This window comes from Schistocerca nitens, chromosome 1 (assembly GCF_023898315.1).
Source record: "Schistocerca nitens isolate TAMUIC-IGC-003100 chromosome 1, iqSchNite1.1, whole genome shotgun sequence".
In the NCBI taxonomy this organism is placed as follows: domain Eukaryota; kingdom Metazoa; phylum Arthropoda; class Insecta; order Orthoptera; family Acrididae; genus Schistocerca; species Schistocerca nitens.
In genome coordinates, this window is record NC_064614.1 from 1283949492 (window position 1) to 1283967204 (window position 17713).

Genomic DNA, 17713 nt, shown 5'->3' on the forward strand with positions numbered 1-17713 from the left:
CCATTTTTGAATCAAAAGTTAAATGTGCTGCCGAATCACTCGCAAAAACAGTACTGCAGTGTCAAAATATCTATGGCCGACATTTCACCATACCGAGACTAAGTTATGGTTCATACATAGGGCAGGGAGGGCTCTAAGGGCGCTGTGCACCCAGCTTCCCAAGCCAGACAACCCCGACAGAAAATGAGGCAAGAGGCGGCAGCCCCATCACGTGACTTAACGTGCGCAGATGGTGTGTCTTTCGCAATGTGGAATGTTAGAGGACTGACCAACACAGAAAACAAGCTACACCAAGTACCCAAGGACAGGGAAGTATACACTGCAACAACAGAAACTAAGAGAAAAAAAGATCTGACGGACTGCACGTTAGCTTACAGTGGCGTCACGCAAAGAAAACGAGCTAGTGCTGGAGTGGCAATTTCAGTCAATGATAAAGGGAGAGGGCAGATTCGAGAATTCAGCCTCATAAATAATGACAGATTCCAAATTCCAAGAGATCATCTAACAGTAAAAGCTGTCTACAGCCCAGAGGAGGAAAGAATGATCCTGACACCTTTTACGATGATCCTCAGAAAGTAAATAAAAATCAACATGACACCATCGCTGGTGATTTTAATGCAACAGTTGGAAATGTACCTACACCAGTAATATCAGGCTTATTTGGAGAAAAGACGCTTGATAATAACGGAAATGAACTACGCACGGTTCTCTCCAACAATTTTAAAATTACTAAGACATTTTACAGACAGACAGTAACAAGTTAACATGAAGTGCACGAAGATTGTCTGTGATTGACTACACTCTGATTAATGATACAATGAAGAATCTGATGAGATACACATGTTTATAGAGGATGAGACATAGGTAGTGACCACTTCCATCTACTCAGTAAGATAAGGCTACTGCCAAAATGGAAGGAGACAAACTCCTAAAGAAACGACACCACGAGTTGTTCAAAATACATCTGTCGGAATACAGTATTAGGAAACTTCATCAGTACTGACTCCAATGAAAGCTTGCTTTATTACCAGTCAACAAACACATCGATGTAGAATGAAATATCAAAACCGGCATCGTTGAAGCCCTAGAAGCACTTGGTAGAAAGAAGAAAATAGATGGGGAAAACCACTCAATTTGGAACACAGAAATTGAAGAAGCGATTAAAGAACAACACACAGCTTGTCTGAAGTTTCTACCGATTAAAACGTCAGAAAGTTTGCAGACGTACGAAACAAAGCGGAATGCTGCCCAACAATTGTGCAAAGCACACTAAGTCATGGGACCCATTCATAAACGTCTTAGAACACGATGTACATTCCAGACAGCAATGTGCATACGAGGTCATGAAAGCCCTCAACAAGAATTTCTAGTAACAAAAAAATAATGGCATTCTGAGGAAAATCACAAGTCAGGTCAAAAATTGTTTTGGACAATTCAGTTTTAGAACAAGTGTCTGAACTCATATTTAGGCTGCGCTGTAAGTTTTGATTTGGACCCTGATATTGAAAATACAGAAATTTCAAGCTCTGTGGCACCGCTAGCAGAACACTGGCTTATAAAGCACAAAGAGAAACAGTCGTGCTATTCTATAAAGTAACGGCGGTTCCGGTGTTATCCTACACAATCTAAAGTTTACCACAAAAGACAACAAAATAAAATTCAAACAGCAGAGATGGGGTTCCTAAGAAAGACAAGGGCTGGACAAGAAGATATGATTAAAAACGAAGAATTAGAAGAGAGATATTTCCAGCATGAATGAAAAAGTTAGTATCGTGAAGATTGGGAGGAAAACTTCATGAGAATTCCAGGTCAGAGAATTCCTCATACGATTGTGAACTACAAGCGGAATGGGAGATATTGGAAGGCCTGCAATAAGATGGGTATGAAGTTAGTTTGAAAGGTCGCAACAGGCAACAGCCTCATCCTTATAAGGATGATAGTGTGTGTAGGTGGCTTATGGAATTTCTTTGCTTAAAACAGCTTGAATACGTGCATAAAAATCACTCGTAGGTGCAGCTCCGTCATGTGACTGTGCAACAGAAATTTAAATTACGGTTGGTAGTTTTTTCTTAACACGTTCGCTGCGGTCGCCAGTGCGAGCCGCTAACGCGCGAGGCGGACGCTTGTAAGCGCACGTGCGCTGAGAGCTGAAATCATAGCCCTGCGAAACCTGTAAGTTTGTGGCGAATAAACTAGATGCCGCCAGCTGATTCGTTTGGAGTTCGTACGCTGGCTACCAGAGGCGCAGCGTTCCACTCAGTCAAAACAGTTCGGGGCTAGCTGCCAGGAGCGCTGCAATCACTTCTCTTTGCAGCCGCACGGCCTTCTATGATTTTTATTTCGAGGAAATAACTCTACATAGTTACCGACTTAGCTCGCCACTGTATCTTTTCATAATTCTTATGGATGAATAAAACTTTGTTCTGCAAGGGAAGTCAGCAGTTTCAAGTTATAATAAGATACTGCTGGAATTTATATTTCGTAATCCATACCTGGCTGAATACAAATTATGAACACGCCTAAATTTTGATCGCAAGACTAATGTCTAGTTTTGCGACAAATTCATGTTGTGCACGAACGTAATATTGGCAACGAATATAACGTCTGCGGAAGAGGTGCTAGATATAGAAATACAAGTACACTTTAGCTGCATGCCGATCATGTGATAAATGCTGCCTGCTGTCTGTCGCTTATAAGCGTTACATGCATTTATTGCAAACAATTCTAACAAAGCCCCTTATTTATTTATTGTATTGCTAACTGGACAGAAAATGCAATTCACACAAGTGACAAATCCACTCCATTGAAAAAGAATTAGTCGGAAAACACCAAAAGATTTATAAAACGAAGAAAAAGAAACAGGACTCGTCTGCAATGTGGTGCTATGGAAACCCAATCACAAATATATACATATTATAAAAATGACTGTATGTGTATGTATGTATGTTCCACATCTCCTCCTACTGGACCGATTTCAACGAAACTTGGTACACATATTCCTATTATCGGAAAACTATCACTGTAGGGGTAAGAACCACATACGACACATACGTCAGGAGATATGACGTCATGAACAATGTAATTCGTCAAAAACGGCCGCATCATGTGACGATATTCCACATGTGCTCCTAAACTAGTACACCGATTTCAATCAAATTTGGTACAAATCTTCTCTAAGGTAATGAATCATTTGCTATGGTAGCAAAAACTACTTACGATATATAGTTCAGGAGATATGACGTCATAAACAATTCTGTTCTTGAATAACCGCAACATCAGGTTTGGGATTTCTATTTATTATGTCATTACTACTAAAGCTATTCGCGACGAATTTTGCAGAGGATATGCATATATACCACTAAATGTAGCTTTGAAATTATATCATAGTATGACACGTAGTACAGGAGATATGACGTCAAAGCTATGAAACGCACGAAAATCCGTCCCACTATGCATGTGGTTGTAATGTATTACGTCTGTAATACCAACTCCATTCGCAACTCATTTTGCAGTTTCCTAATATTCTTCCCGGGGTACATGGAAAATTATATTCTTGTGGGACACATAGTACAGGAAATATTATGTCATGAAGATTGACCTGTGTGAAAACGGAACTGAGATGAATGGAAAATAGATAGCGATAGAACAGGAGGCGATGGACAGAGAGAGAAGAAGCAGATGGACTAAAATAAGACAGGAATGAATACACACCCGGGCAACGCCGGGCACTGCAGCTAGTAACAAATACGTTTTCAAGGTGTAGAGGTGATGTTTTTATAGCAAACCACAAATAAGTCCACATACGGTACTGTACAGAAACATCATATTCTGAGCAACCAATGTAACTATATTTACATGGCTATCAAATAAAGCAAACACTTTACAAATCAAACACAAACAGATCTTCCTCTGTAGATACGACGTCCCATTACCTTATGGATGTGTAATTGTGCAGCAGTTCAAACAGAATCCAGGTTGGTTTGGACACGTTATACACACGTATGGTGTATCCGTACGCTTGCCCCGTGCCGCGCACGTTTTACATCGCTTCCGCATAACTTGCTTCGTCCCTTCCGTTGCGTCCCGCTTTTGCACAACATGTGTGTCTTTACATTTGTTACGCACACCTTTTGTAACGTCCATTGGTGGAAGTAGTCCCTTTATTATTTGTATTCTATAATCATACAAAGTCATATTATGCCCTGAGTATTTATTATATAGGTAATGTGCATTGAACATTAGCATGTCAACTACATGGAAGACTAGTTTCTTTGGCCAGCGGATTGTCTTTCGTTCACATAAATAATAAGACAACATCTGGTCCTGCCTATCGGTCCCAGACATACAACTATTATATCAGATAATTGGCAGTGGTTTCGCGACTATTTGCTGGCGTGCATTCTGCACACGTTCCATTGTATTGGGGTATTCTGTGGAAATATAGGAGACCTCTCGTCTATCCTTCCATTTGCCGATCATTACCCCGTCCGAATATCGTGCTATGGTGTCCCCTTTCCCCAGCTTGGCGCATACCACGTCTTTAGGGGTATTTTTCCTATTTACCCTTAGTGTCCCGGTGCAATGTGTTTTTGCATTCAACAGGGTTTTAGCTAAGGCAAAGCTGTTGTAAAAATTGTCCATGTAAATGTGATGGCCAACATTCACCTTCTCTTCTAACAAATGCAATACTATCTTTTCAGCATGCCCTTTTCCCCCCATATCACCACGCATCCCCGTGTACACAGCGCATTTATTGATGAAGCCGTCTGGGTTATTTAGCATGTACAATTTGATGCCATACTTATTTCTTTTGTTTTTTATGTATTGTCTAAATGACAATCGTCCCCTCCAAAGAATCATTGATTCATCTAAAGAGAGATCCCTACCTGGATAATACACATTACACATTTTGTTGTTGAAATAATTCAATATAGGGCGTATCTTATACAGTCGATCATTTGGTTTCGGTTCTCCTGACTCTGGATTTTTTGCAAAATGCAATGCGCGTAAGATCAGCAAATATCTGTCTCTGCTCATACTCATCGTTATTCCTTTACTTTCGAACAGCGGATCCCTCTTCCAGTAGTCTTGTAGTCGGGCACATTTGACATTACCCATATGTAATGAAATCCCCAGGAAGACAAGTATTTCTTCTATACTTACGGGTTTCCAATTACTAATTCTAGAGCCCTCTTGTGTATTTGCGCTCGCAAATATATTCCGTGCGTTATCATTTGTTTCGTCAACTATGAGCTGCAGTATGTCATCTGTAACCAGTAGCCTAAAGAAATCCATTGGCGTATTGCCAGCAGGCTTCATCAGCAAACATTCTGCTTTCGTAAACGGGTGATACTGCATCCCATGTGGTTCTTCATGCCACGTAACACCTGGTTTGCTTACCTCTGCGAGCGCTGGTTCTTTATCGTCGGCGATTTCCTCATCATCGTCGCCCGTATCGTCCGATTCCGAACTGTCACGAAACATACTGGACAGTTCTGCTTCCACACTGTCATCACTGTGGTCTGTTTCTGCAGTCTCCAAATGCCAGTCACCCTCATCTGGTTCGTCCTCTCTGAACTCTACATCACTATCTTCTAACACACGTAGTAACTCATGGTCAGTATATTGGTCACTCTTCCTACACTTTTTCGCGTTCTAAGGCCCCGGTGTCGGTTCAGTCGCCGCCATTGCAAACAATGCACAACACAGACGACAAAAAACGAAAACACACAACTGCAGACAGGAACACGTTACGTGATATGTTGTTGGTTACTTGAACTAACACGAGTGCACAGCCGAACAAACTGAGAACTCTGCTAGTGAACGCGCCGCTTATATGCGTCAGCCGCAGCGAACATGTTGACGGCGTAGCGTAATGGTCAAGCGCATTGCTCACGAAACAGTCGACCTGGAATCAATCCCAGGTGCTTCCTAATTTTTTTCAATTGTTTTCATTCTTATTTTCCTTGGTTTCGTCAGATTTTTCAACTATTTACCGTAGAATTTAAATACATTCAAGTAGTATATTTATATAACTAGGCGAAAGTTTTAATGAAAATAAAGATTTTAAAGATTCTTGTGATTACGTGCGCTACTTTTTATTCATTACGACAGTAGAAGTTTGGCCATTTTTATGGTGACATATCATAGAAACATGTGAAACATATATGTTTCACTCTAGGCACATTTTATGAAGGCATTGTTTGAGCAGTTACATTTCTCTGCAACATGCTTCATTGGAAAGCACACTTAATTCAAGTTTTAAAACTAAGGTGTTTCCTCTAATAGTTTGGATGCAAACCAAGCGTACTAGATCATAGGGGTGTCCACAAGAGCACTGAATTGATGCAGCACGGTCGAATGTATTTTAATTGCATCTTCTCTTGATGATACCTCTCGCTGTTGTTGGAGTTATTCAGGGGCACTTTGTAATCTTTTAATTAGATTTTTGACTTGACGATAGAAATATACATCTACCGTAAATAACCGAACACTCTGAAGATACGAAGTAAAATAAAAATGAGAAAAAAAAATCAGGACGGACCTGGGATTGATCCCAAGTCGCCTGTTTCGTGAGCAATGCGCTTGACCATTACTCTACGCCAATAACGACGAACAGAGCGCTAAATAAGGTATAGCCTCCTATAGTGCTATCGGAACAACTTTCGAGAGCATGTTCTCCTTTCCTATGGCCAACTCAGGCGAAATATTTCGGGCACGTTATGTGGAGTCCCACCTCTTTCTAGAAACAATTTGGACGAAATCGGCGTGTCCCAGTTGGCGACCTCCCCTAGTGAGAACTCAGCTAGCGAGCGCACCGCTTATAAGTGTTACCCGCACTGGCTTGCTGATCGCGGCAACGCTTATGAGCGTCAGCCGCTCTGGCGTGTTGATCGCGGAAACGCTTATAAGCGTCAGCCGCAGCGAACGTGTTAATGTAGGCCGGCGAAGAACAAGCGACCAAGTTTTTACAGGTTCGAAGACTAGGAACGCTTCGTATACGTTACCACCTAAACAGCACCGAAGGACTATTTTCTCAGTTTTCGAAAACCCTTTTGACTCTTCAAACATTAGAACAAAATACTGGGCTTCTTTCACTTCATGTGAGGCATTCTAGCATATTGCTAAGGTTCTAAGAATTATATTTGGTGTACCGTGAGGCTTATTTTTCCCTTTTAAGTTCACGTTTTTCCTAAGAGATCCTTCCTTCAAAGTTCCAATGGAAGGAAACAAATTCTGATTTGCACTATCTTTCTACTCATTATGAACTCTTCGAACAAGTCCCTTGAGAGCTGTGTATCGAAGCAAATCGGCAGTCGCTTCCATCCCCCCTCCGTTTTCTTCAACGTCTAGAACGTATCTTTCGTCTAGTAGAGCAGCAACCGTTACTTTCACTCCAGCATAGAACACGAGAGCGTATAATCCCTGAACAACTGCAAACCTTGTGCTAAAAGCAGCAGGATGTAAACATTCTTTTATGAATCAGTGTAGTTTTACTGTTTATTATAACGGAATCAGAATAGATGCAATTCATTGAGTTACAACACTGAGTGAGTTCAGTAGATGACAAAATTCATAGCACTGTTTACGGGATTACCGAAGGGTTGCGATCCCACCTGCCTGCTTTGACTCATGATACGAAAATACCGGCAATCTGGGTTTCAAGCATAAATATGTCCCTCATAGTGCCACTCATTGCATCCGCGAACAAACTGAAGTAACATGCGCAATAATTACTAAAAACTCTAATTAACGGGCCAACCACGAGAAGTACAAATTCTCGGTGGGGACAAAAGACTGTAAGAATAACACCACCTTACCAGACCAATATTAACACAAAAATCTAGCACACGAAATTCTGCACAGTTTGCACAATCCAAATACGCAAAACCAAAACCAGTGGCATTGTAACTTCACTTGACCTGTATTTCTAGAACGAAACCCTAGATACCAGATACCCCACACACATCTAAAACCGATACCGCATATTTCACTTGGTCATTATGGCAGAAAAAAGTAAGCCCATAGTGACAAAAACAAACACACTGAAATCGTAAAAACCCGTTACGTAAACCTTCACTTACCGTATCTAACAAGAAGGCCACAGTAAAACGAAAACTCTCCAGACATAGTACAAAAAATATGACCAACCAACAATGGTAAACCGATGACGACACCTATCAACCACTAACAACGGCCAAATACTAACAAGAAAACACACTAGATTATTGGAAAGAATCGTCCGTTATTGGTAGAAATAGTTGCTGGAAACTTATCACAGACAACTTCTCCCACTGCAGGAAGCAATGACCTGCTCGTAAATTTCCTTATCACAGACAACGAATTTTATTTGATTGGCGACTCCATGGATTGTTCTGTGCACCACGACCAGATAGTGGATACAATTGGAAGGAGACAGCACTGGTCGTATTTTTTTGTTTTATTATCCGCAAAATCGATTTTCGGTCACTTAGTGACCATCCTCAGTGCTGTAATATACAATTAAAATTGGTCGGCACTGGTATCAACAAGCTTAGAGCTATCACAAACTGAGCAACCTCAGCAACGACCAATGCTGTGCCTCCTTCCAATTGAATTTTATTTGCATTCCCTGTCCTCTTCTTGAATATTCTGAAAACGTATTATGCGACGTTTGGTGGGTTTCCAAACTTTTATTCTCACACCCTTCACCCAGAGCTTTTCGAGTTGGATGGATACGAAATCTGAAGTCAGATGACGGAAGGAAAACCTCTAATGCAAAAATTAACAGCGCAGCCACCGCTGGGAAAAAAAAATCTATAGAGTCGAAACAGCCAAAATAGTTTAAATGGCTGATTTTTACTGTAAAAAAATATTCGCAATGAGCAAGCTATTATACAAGTTGTGTTAGAGGGAAGTTTAAATGAGTTAAATGTATCCAAATATCGGCAATTTTTATTTTACATGCATAACATGTTTACACGAACAACTAAAACAGGAACACTGACATTTTCTTAAAACTTAACATCCCTGCAAAAAACAATTTACAAGAAATATCAGATCACTTACCATGGCTGTTAACTTGATGCGAAACTCCTCTCCACTCGAAACCAGCAACAACTACTCCTCCTCTCCACTCCCACTCAAAAACAACTACTCCTCCTCTCCACTCCCACTCAAAAACAACAACTACTCCTCCTCTCCACTCACACTCAAAAACTACTCCTCCTCTCCACTCACACTCAAAAACAACAACTACTCCTCCTCTCCACTCACACTCAAAAACAACTACTCCTCCTCTCCACTCACACTCAAAAACTACTCCTCCTCTCCACTCACACTCAAAAACTACTCCTCCTCTCCACTCACACTCAAAAACAACTACTCCTCCTCTCCACTCACACTCAAAAACAACTACTCCTCCTCCTCCTCCTCTTCACTCACACTCAAAAACAACTCCTCCTCCTCCTCCTCCTCCTCTTCACTCACACTCAAAAACAACAACTCCTCCTCCTCTTCACTCACACTCAAAAACAACAACTCTTCCTCCTCCTCTCCACTCACACTCAAAAACAACTCCTCCTCCTCTCCACTCACACTCAAAAACAACTCCTCCTCCTCTCCAAAAAGAAAAAACACCACCTCTCCACTCCCAAAAAACAACGCCTCTTCTCCACTCCCAAAAAACAACGCCTCCTCTCCACTCCCAAAAAACAACTCTCCACTCAAAAAAACAACAACTCTCCACTCAAAAAAACAACAACTCTCCACTCAAAAAAACAACAACTCTCCACTCAAAAAAACAACAACTCTCCACTCAAAAAAACAACAACTCTCCACTCAAAAAAACAACAACTCTCCACTCAAAAAAACAACAACTCTCCACTCAAAAAAACAACAACTCTCCACTCAAAAAAACAACAACTCTCCACTCAAAAAAACAACAACTCTCCACTCAAAAAAACAACAACTCTCCACTCAAAAAAACAACAACTCTCCACTCAAAAAAACAACAACTCTCCACTCAAAAAAACAACAACTCTCCACTCAAAAAAACAACAACTCTCCACTCAAAAAAACAACAACTCTCCACTCAAAAAAACAACAACTCTCCACTCAAAAAAACAACAACTCTCCACTCAAAAAAACAACAACTCTCCACTCAAAAAAACAACAACTCTCCACTCAAAAAAACAACAACTCTCCACTCAAAAAAACAACAACTCTCCACTCAAAAAAACAACAACTCTCCACTCAAAAAAACAACAACTCTCCACTCAAAAAAACAACAACTCTCCACTCAAAAAAACAACAACTCTCCACTCAAAAAAACAACAACTCTCCACTCAAAAAAACAACAACTCTCCACTCAAAAAAACAACAACTCTCCACTCAAAAAAACAACAACTCTCCACTCAAAAAAACAACAACTCTCCACTCAAAAAAACAACAACTCTCCACTCAAAAAAACAACAACTCTCCACTCAAAAAAACAACAACTCTCCACTCAAAAAAACAACAACTCTCCACTCAAAAAAACAACAACTCTCCACTCAAAAAAACAACAACTCTCCACTCAAAAAAACAACAACTCTCCACTCAAAAAAACAACAACTCTCCACTCAAAAAAACAACAACTCTCCACTCAAAAAAACAACAACTCTCCACTCAAAAAAACAACAACTCTCCACTCAAAAAAACAACAACTCTCCACTCAAAAAAACAACAACTCTCCACTCAAAAAAACAACAACTCTCCACTCAAAAAAACAACAACTCTCCACTCAAAAAAACAACAACTCTCCACTCAAAAAAACAACAACTCTCCACTCAAAAAAACAACAACTCTCCACTCAAAAAAACAACAACTCTCCACTCAAAAAAACAACAACTCTCCACTCAAAAAAACAACAACTCTCCACTCAAAAAAACAACAACTCTCCACTCAAAAAAACAACAACTCTCCACTCAAAAAAACAACAACTCTCCACTCAAAAAAACAACAACTCTCCACTCAAAAAAACAACAACTCTCCACTCAAAAAAACAACAACTCTCCACTCAAAAAAACAACAACTCTCCACTCAAAAAAACAACAACAACTCTCCACTCAAAAAAACAACAACAACTCTCCACTCAAAAAAACAACAACAACTCTCCACTCAAAAAAACAACAACAACTCTCCACTCAAAAAAACAACAACAACTCTCCACTCAAAAAAACAACAACAACTCTCCACTCAAAAAAACAACAACAACTCTCCACTCAAAAAAACAACAACAACTCTCCACTCAAAAAAACAACAACAACTCTCCACTCAAAAAAACAACAACAACTCTCCACTCAAAAAAACAACAACAACTCTCCACTCAAAAAAACAACAACAACTCTCCACTCAAAAAAACAACAACAACTCTCCACTCAAAAAAACAACAACAACTCTCCACTCAAAAAAACAACAACAACTCTCCACTCAAAAAAACAACAACAACAACAACTCTCCACTCAAAAAAACAACAACAACAACAACTCTCCACTCAAAAAAACAACAACAACAACAACTCTCCACTCAAAAAAACAACAACAACAACAACTCTCCACTCAAAAAAACAACAACAACAACAACTCTCCACTCAAAAAAACAACAACAACAACAACTCTCCACTCAAAAAAACAACAACAACAACAACTCTCCACTCAAAAAAACAACAACAACAACAACTCTCCACTCAAAAAAACAACAACAACAACAACTCTCCACTCAAAAAAACAACAACAACAACAACTCTCCACTCAAAAAAACAACAACAACAACAACTCTCCACTCAAAAAAACAACAACAACAACAACTCTCCACTCAAAAAAACAACAACAACAACAACTCTCCACTCAAAAAAACAACAACAACAACAACTCTCCACTCAAAAAAACAACAACAACAACAACTCTCCACTCAAAAAAACAACAACAACAACAACTCTCCACTCAAAAAAACAACAACAACAACAACTCTCCACTCAAAAAAACAACAACAACAACAACTCTCCACTCAAAAAAACAACAACAACAACAACTCTCCACTCAAAAAAACAACAACAACAACAACTCTCCACTCAAAAAAACAACAACAACAACAACTCTCCACTCAAAAAAACAACAACAACAACAACTCTCCACTCAAAAAAACAACAACAACAACAACTCTCCACTCAAAAAAACAACAACAACAACAACTCTCCACTCAAAAAAACAACAACAACAACAACTCTCCACTCAAAAAAACAACAACAACAACAACTCTCCACTCAAAAAAACAACAACAACAACAACTCTCCACTCAAAAAAACAACAACAACAACAACTCTCCACTCAAAAAAACAACAACAACAACAACTCTCCACTCAAAAAAACAACAACAACAACAACTCTCCACTCAAAAAAACAACAACAACAACAACTCTCCACTCAAAAAAACAACAACAACAACAACTCTCCACTCAAAAAAACAACAACAACAACAACTCTCCACTCAAAAAAACAACAACAACAACAACTCTCCACTCAAAAAAACAACAACAACAACAACTCTCCACTCAAAAAAACAACAACAACAACAACTCTCCACTCAAAAAAACAACAACAACAACAACTCTCCACTCAAAAAAACAACAACAACAACAACTCTCCACTCAAAAAAACAACAACAACAACAACTCTCCACTCAAAAAAACAACAACAACAACTCTCCACTCAAAAAAACAACAACAACAACTCTCCACTCAAAAAAACAACAACAACAACTCTCCACTCAAAAAAACAACAACAACAACTCTCCACTCAAAAAAACAACAACAACAACTCTCCACTCAAAAAAACAACAACAACAACTCTCCACTCAAAAAAACAACAACAACAACTCTCCACTCAAAAAAACAACAACAACAACTCTCCACTCAAAAAAACAACAACAACAACTCTCCACTCAAAAAAACAACAACAACAACTCTCCACTCAAAAAAACAACAACAACAAATCTCCACTCAAAAAAACAACAACAACAACAACTCTCCACTCAAAAAAACAACAACAACAACAACTCTCCACTCAAAAAAACAACAACAACAACAACTCTCCACTCAAAAAAACAACAACAACAACAACTCTCCACTCAAAAAAACAACAACAACAACAACTCTCCACTCAAAAAAACAACAACAACAACAACTCTCCACTCAAAAAAACAACAACAACAACAACTCTCCACTCAAAAAACAACAACAACAACTCTCCACTCAAAAAACAACAACAACAACTCTCCACTCAAAAAAAAACAACAACAACTCTCCACTCAAAAAAAAACAACAACAACTCTCCACTCAAAAAAAAACAACAACAACTCTCCACTCAAAAAAACAACTCCTCTCCTCCAAACAGTAACAACAACAGTTCAACGCAGTCACTTCGATCTTTACAACGACAATCACGTAAGACGAATAACCCTCAGCTGTTCGTATCATTCGTTGCAGCCGTCAGGCAGATCACGTGACTCGACAGCAGCGCCTCTCGTGGCGCCCCACCAGCCGACCGCCTGACAAATTGGCTGTGTGTCGGTGTTTTGACTGACCGACCGACGAACTTTCATTGTCGGGATGTCGGGCGCCTCCGACCAGTCGACAACTGACCCAGGACTTTATGTCCTGTGTAGCGCGAACGTGCCAACCGCATGAGTAAAACTCCTGTTCTGACACAGCTCTCGGAATGAAATACTGTTGTAATATACATTTCGACGTCCGAGGACGACGAAACCTTAAGGACAGAGTTTGTAGAGAAATTCAAAGACTGCAGATGTTTTCGCGACACATCGTGCGAGGAGTATAACAATAGAGATGCAAGAAACGAGGCACTTATTTCATTTTTCAACGATTCCATAATGGTTTCTCTATGTGCAACACGAGATTGAGTCTGTCGATCTTCTTTATTTCTGTTTTTAAATTTTAATTTCCCTGTAGACCAAAGCGTGGACTCTTCAATTTTTATTTATTTATTACAATTCTAACGCCGAGCGAGGTGGCGCAGTGGTTAGCACACTGGACTCGCATTCGGGAGGACGACGGTTCAATCCTGCGTTCGGCCATCCTGATTTAGGTTTTCCGTGATTTCCCTAAATAGCTCCAATCAAATTCCGGGATGGTTCCTTTGAAAGGACACGGCCGACTTCCTTCCCTAATCCGATGACCTCGCTGTTCGGTCTCTTCCCCCCGAACAACCCAACCCAACAATTCTAACAGTCGCTAAATGTTTCATTTCTTACGTATCTGTTGTATTTACTAGATGACGCGCGCCGCCGTCACATGTAGTCTTTCATATTCAAATATGAAATGAGTTTCTGAAATTTGCAGGTCATCCTTTGTACTACATCCGTAAGTAAATTAAAAAACGTTTTCATGAACGTCTTTTGTTTTATTTATTTTAATTTATCATGATGTATTAACTCAGTCAACTATACATCTCGTTGCACGTTTCACGAATAATTTTAGTTAATAATTGTAGTGGTATGACAGTCCTGAATCTTAGGTCTGCCGCCAGTGACCAGAAATCGCAATACAGCTAACAGTCTCTCCCCGGAGTTCAGCACCTCTCTCACGACTGCATTATTTTTCCTTTAAGAATGGTTCTGTGATGTCCAGCAGCTCCGAAATGCATGATTCACCCCTTCTAAAATAATCAGGAAAATTATAAGCTCCCAGCCTGAACATGGGTGTATTTCTTCCCTTGCATTGGCCACTTCATTGCCTACAGCTTTCTTTCTGCTTTTTTTTCCCTTCTTACCTTTAAAACAGCCGATGCAAACCCCATAATTATTTTTATGAAAAATCAGGCGGGATAAAACAAACAACAGGGCGGCACTATAATCGCCGAGTACAGTCGGTTCGGACGTGTGAAGGCTGCGACCAATTTGGTCATTCTGTCATCCGATAAATTGGGGTGTGTGTGTGTGTGTGTGTGTGTGTGTGTGTGTGTGTGTGTGTGTGTGTGTGTGTGTGTAGCAGCCTTGTATACGCAAATATTGTTCATTTAGACCCTAAACCGATGACGAATCCGTATTTCCTGCTTCCCGACGCTGAGCTGCCTGTTTCCTTTGCCTGGTCTTTGATGATAGCCAGCGCAGCTGGATAAATCTTTTCGTTCTGGCGCTAATTTTAACGACTTCCGGATGAAAAGTGGACCATTGTTCCCAAAGTACGGAGCACAGGTTCTTAGTGACACCAATTTCCGTGGACAAAGTGTGGTTCCCTAGATCTGGACAAAAATTAATTCCAATTTCGTAGCTGGGGGGTGGAGGTTAGAGTTTATCGTGCTGTCGACAGCGAGGCCATTAGAGACGGAGCACAAGCTCGGACTATGGAAGGGTGGACTTGGAAGTCGGCCGTGCCCTTTCACACGAACCATCCCGGCATTTCCAGTACGCAATTTAGGGAAATTACGGAAATCCTATACCTAAATGGCCGGCCGCAGGTTTGCACTGTCAACCTCCCGAATGCGAGTCCAGTGTGCTAACCACTGCGTTATCTCACTCGATAATTTCATAGTAGTTTGAAGGAACGGTTCTGAGGTTACAAGCAAACCCCCGAGAGAAATCGTGGTCAGCCACCCAACCGAACTTTCCTCAAGCATTGCCAGTAACTCCCCAGCGTGTGTCGCCAGTGATCTGCCGTAATGTTGCTTCGGTATACTACATACCTGGCAACATATAGTATTGAAATCCTTCAACACTGAAGTCAGAAGCCTGTTATGAGACATCGGAAACTGCTACTGCGAAATCTAGATTTTCGAGCTCTTTCTCTCATTCAGTTACTATAGTGTCTCACTGTCAGGAAAGGACCCTACCCTACACATGCGCCAGTTTACCGACCGACCGATAAATTGTGCGTGTGTAGCTTGTTGACCGACTAACTGTACGTCTGTAGGCTTGTTGGTCTAAGGAGCGATTTTTGTTTGCGGTGGGTTGGTTAGGTAAGACTAGCAGACAGCCACACCCGCCTCCCCGCGGCCCCATTCGCCGTTAAATTGTGTAGTCTGTCCTGCAAGCCGCCCAACAACAGTTCCTTCCCAGTCACTAAGCGCGGGGTTCAGTGCACTCCGAATGTGGCTAACATGGCAGTGTGCAAGGAAGACGAAATTTTTATGACAGTTTCTGGAAAGTTTTCGAGTCTTCAGATGTCTGTGGGACATGCCGTGCGAGCAGCATAGCAATAGAGGGGTAAGAAATGAAGTGCTTTTTTCATTTTTAACGAATCTGTAGTAGTTTCATGTGGCAAACGGAGAGAATAAAATATACACTCTTTTGTGAATAACGGTTAGTCGTCTGTCTGTTTCTCGGTTTTACTTCCAATACTCACCGGAAATGAAGTCGGGTAACCTTAAATAGAGACAGATTGGATTTTTATTTCGTTTCAGATACGTATCGATAGTAAGAACTAAAAACGGAATTATAGATAGTACACGGACTTTTATTCATGAAATCCACTTGGTTCATTATTAGAAGTGTTACAAAAATCCAACCTATCGTCGCCTGTTCTGCTATGAACAGCAAAGTGAAGGACTTTTCTAACAACTGTTAAGTGCTTCACTTCTTATGAATATGTTGCTGAATTTATTAGATAATATGCGCCGCCGCCATTAGCAGTCGCCCTAATCTGAAACGAGTTTCTTGAAATTACAGGGGATATTATTATTACATACGAACATAAATTCATAAAGTTTACAGGAATATAATTTAATTTTCGTTTCGCTTCTGCTTTATCACGAATATTTCCTCAAGCAACTATGAATCACCATGCAGATTTCAAGAATCATTTTAGATAATAATTTTGGGGATTAATTGCGCTGAATCTGAGGTCCTCGTAAATTCCGCCAGTGGCTAGAAATCGTATGTGGCTATAGTTTGACGACGTTCAGGAGCTCCGAAAAAGCATTTTTCATCCATTCTTAAGTAATTCCGAAAAATCTTCGGGTCTCGGCTCGGTAAGTAACAAAGCGTAGGTGAATTTGGTCCATTGCACTAGCCATTTCTTTACCTACAGCTTTATCACGGCTTTGTCTGGCCTTGTTAGTTCGAACAGCCAAGCCAAATCCCAATTCTTTACCTGTGGAATACTAAGCGGAATCGCGTAGAACAGAACGTCATAACCAGCTCTAGGAGCAGGGGGGCGCTGAAATCATGTAGTCGGTCGGGACGTGTGTTGTGTAGACTGTTACGAAGTTTGTCGGTCGGTCAATAAACTGTGTGTAGTAGAGCAGTTGATGTTGGGGCGGGGTAGTTTTGCATGACTGAGTAATCGAGCACAGAATGAGAGGTGTGCTGAGCACAGCCTACCTGGACAGCCTGACGGCACCAGTGCCCGAGCGTAGAGGCCATGGCCGAGTCATACGTAACGTTTGTTCCAAAAACCTTAAACGTACCTTCATCCCTGCGCAACTACATCCACCACAGGATTCTCATTCGTGGTGTATTTGTAATCATGCAGAGTGAGGAAGTATTTGCAGTAACAAGTAAAACTGAAACCAATGCGTAAACGTAGAGGAAACGGGAGAGTCCAAAAAGCGAAGTAAGGAATAAATATTTGTTGTAAACTAAAACAGAAATTCTACAGCATGTGTCACGCGTAAACTGATCGTTTCTGTGTTTCCAGTCGCGAACACTCATTTAAAGAAATACAGTTGTATCAAATCCC

At 40.5% G+C, this 17713-nt stretch overlaps 1 protein-coding gene across 1 annotated transcript in view; it reads left to right on the forward strand.

Annotated features, from left to right (window-relative positions):
* The first annotated feature begins 246 nt into the window (after positions 1-246).
* LOC126234116 (probable serine/threonine-protein kinase DDB_G0282963) overlaps positions 247-17713 on the forward strand; it is a 29537-nt gene continuing 12070 nt past the window's right edge. The window contains exons 1-2 of the mRNA XM_049942907.1: positions 247-575; positions 9610-13462. Of these exons, the coding sequence (XP_049798864.1) occupies positions 247-575; positions 9610-13462 (4182 nt within the window). The remainder of the gene's footprint in view (positions 576-9609; positions 13463-17713) is intronic.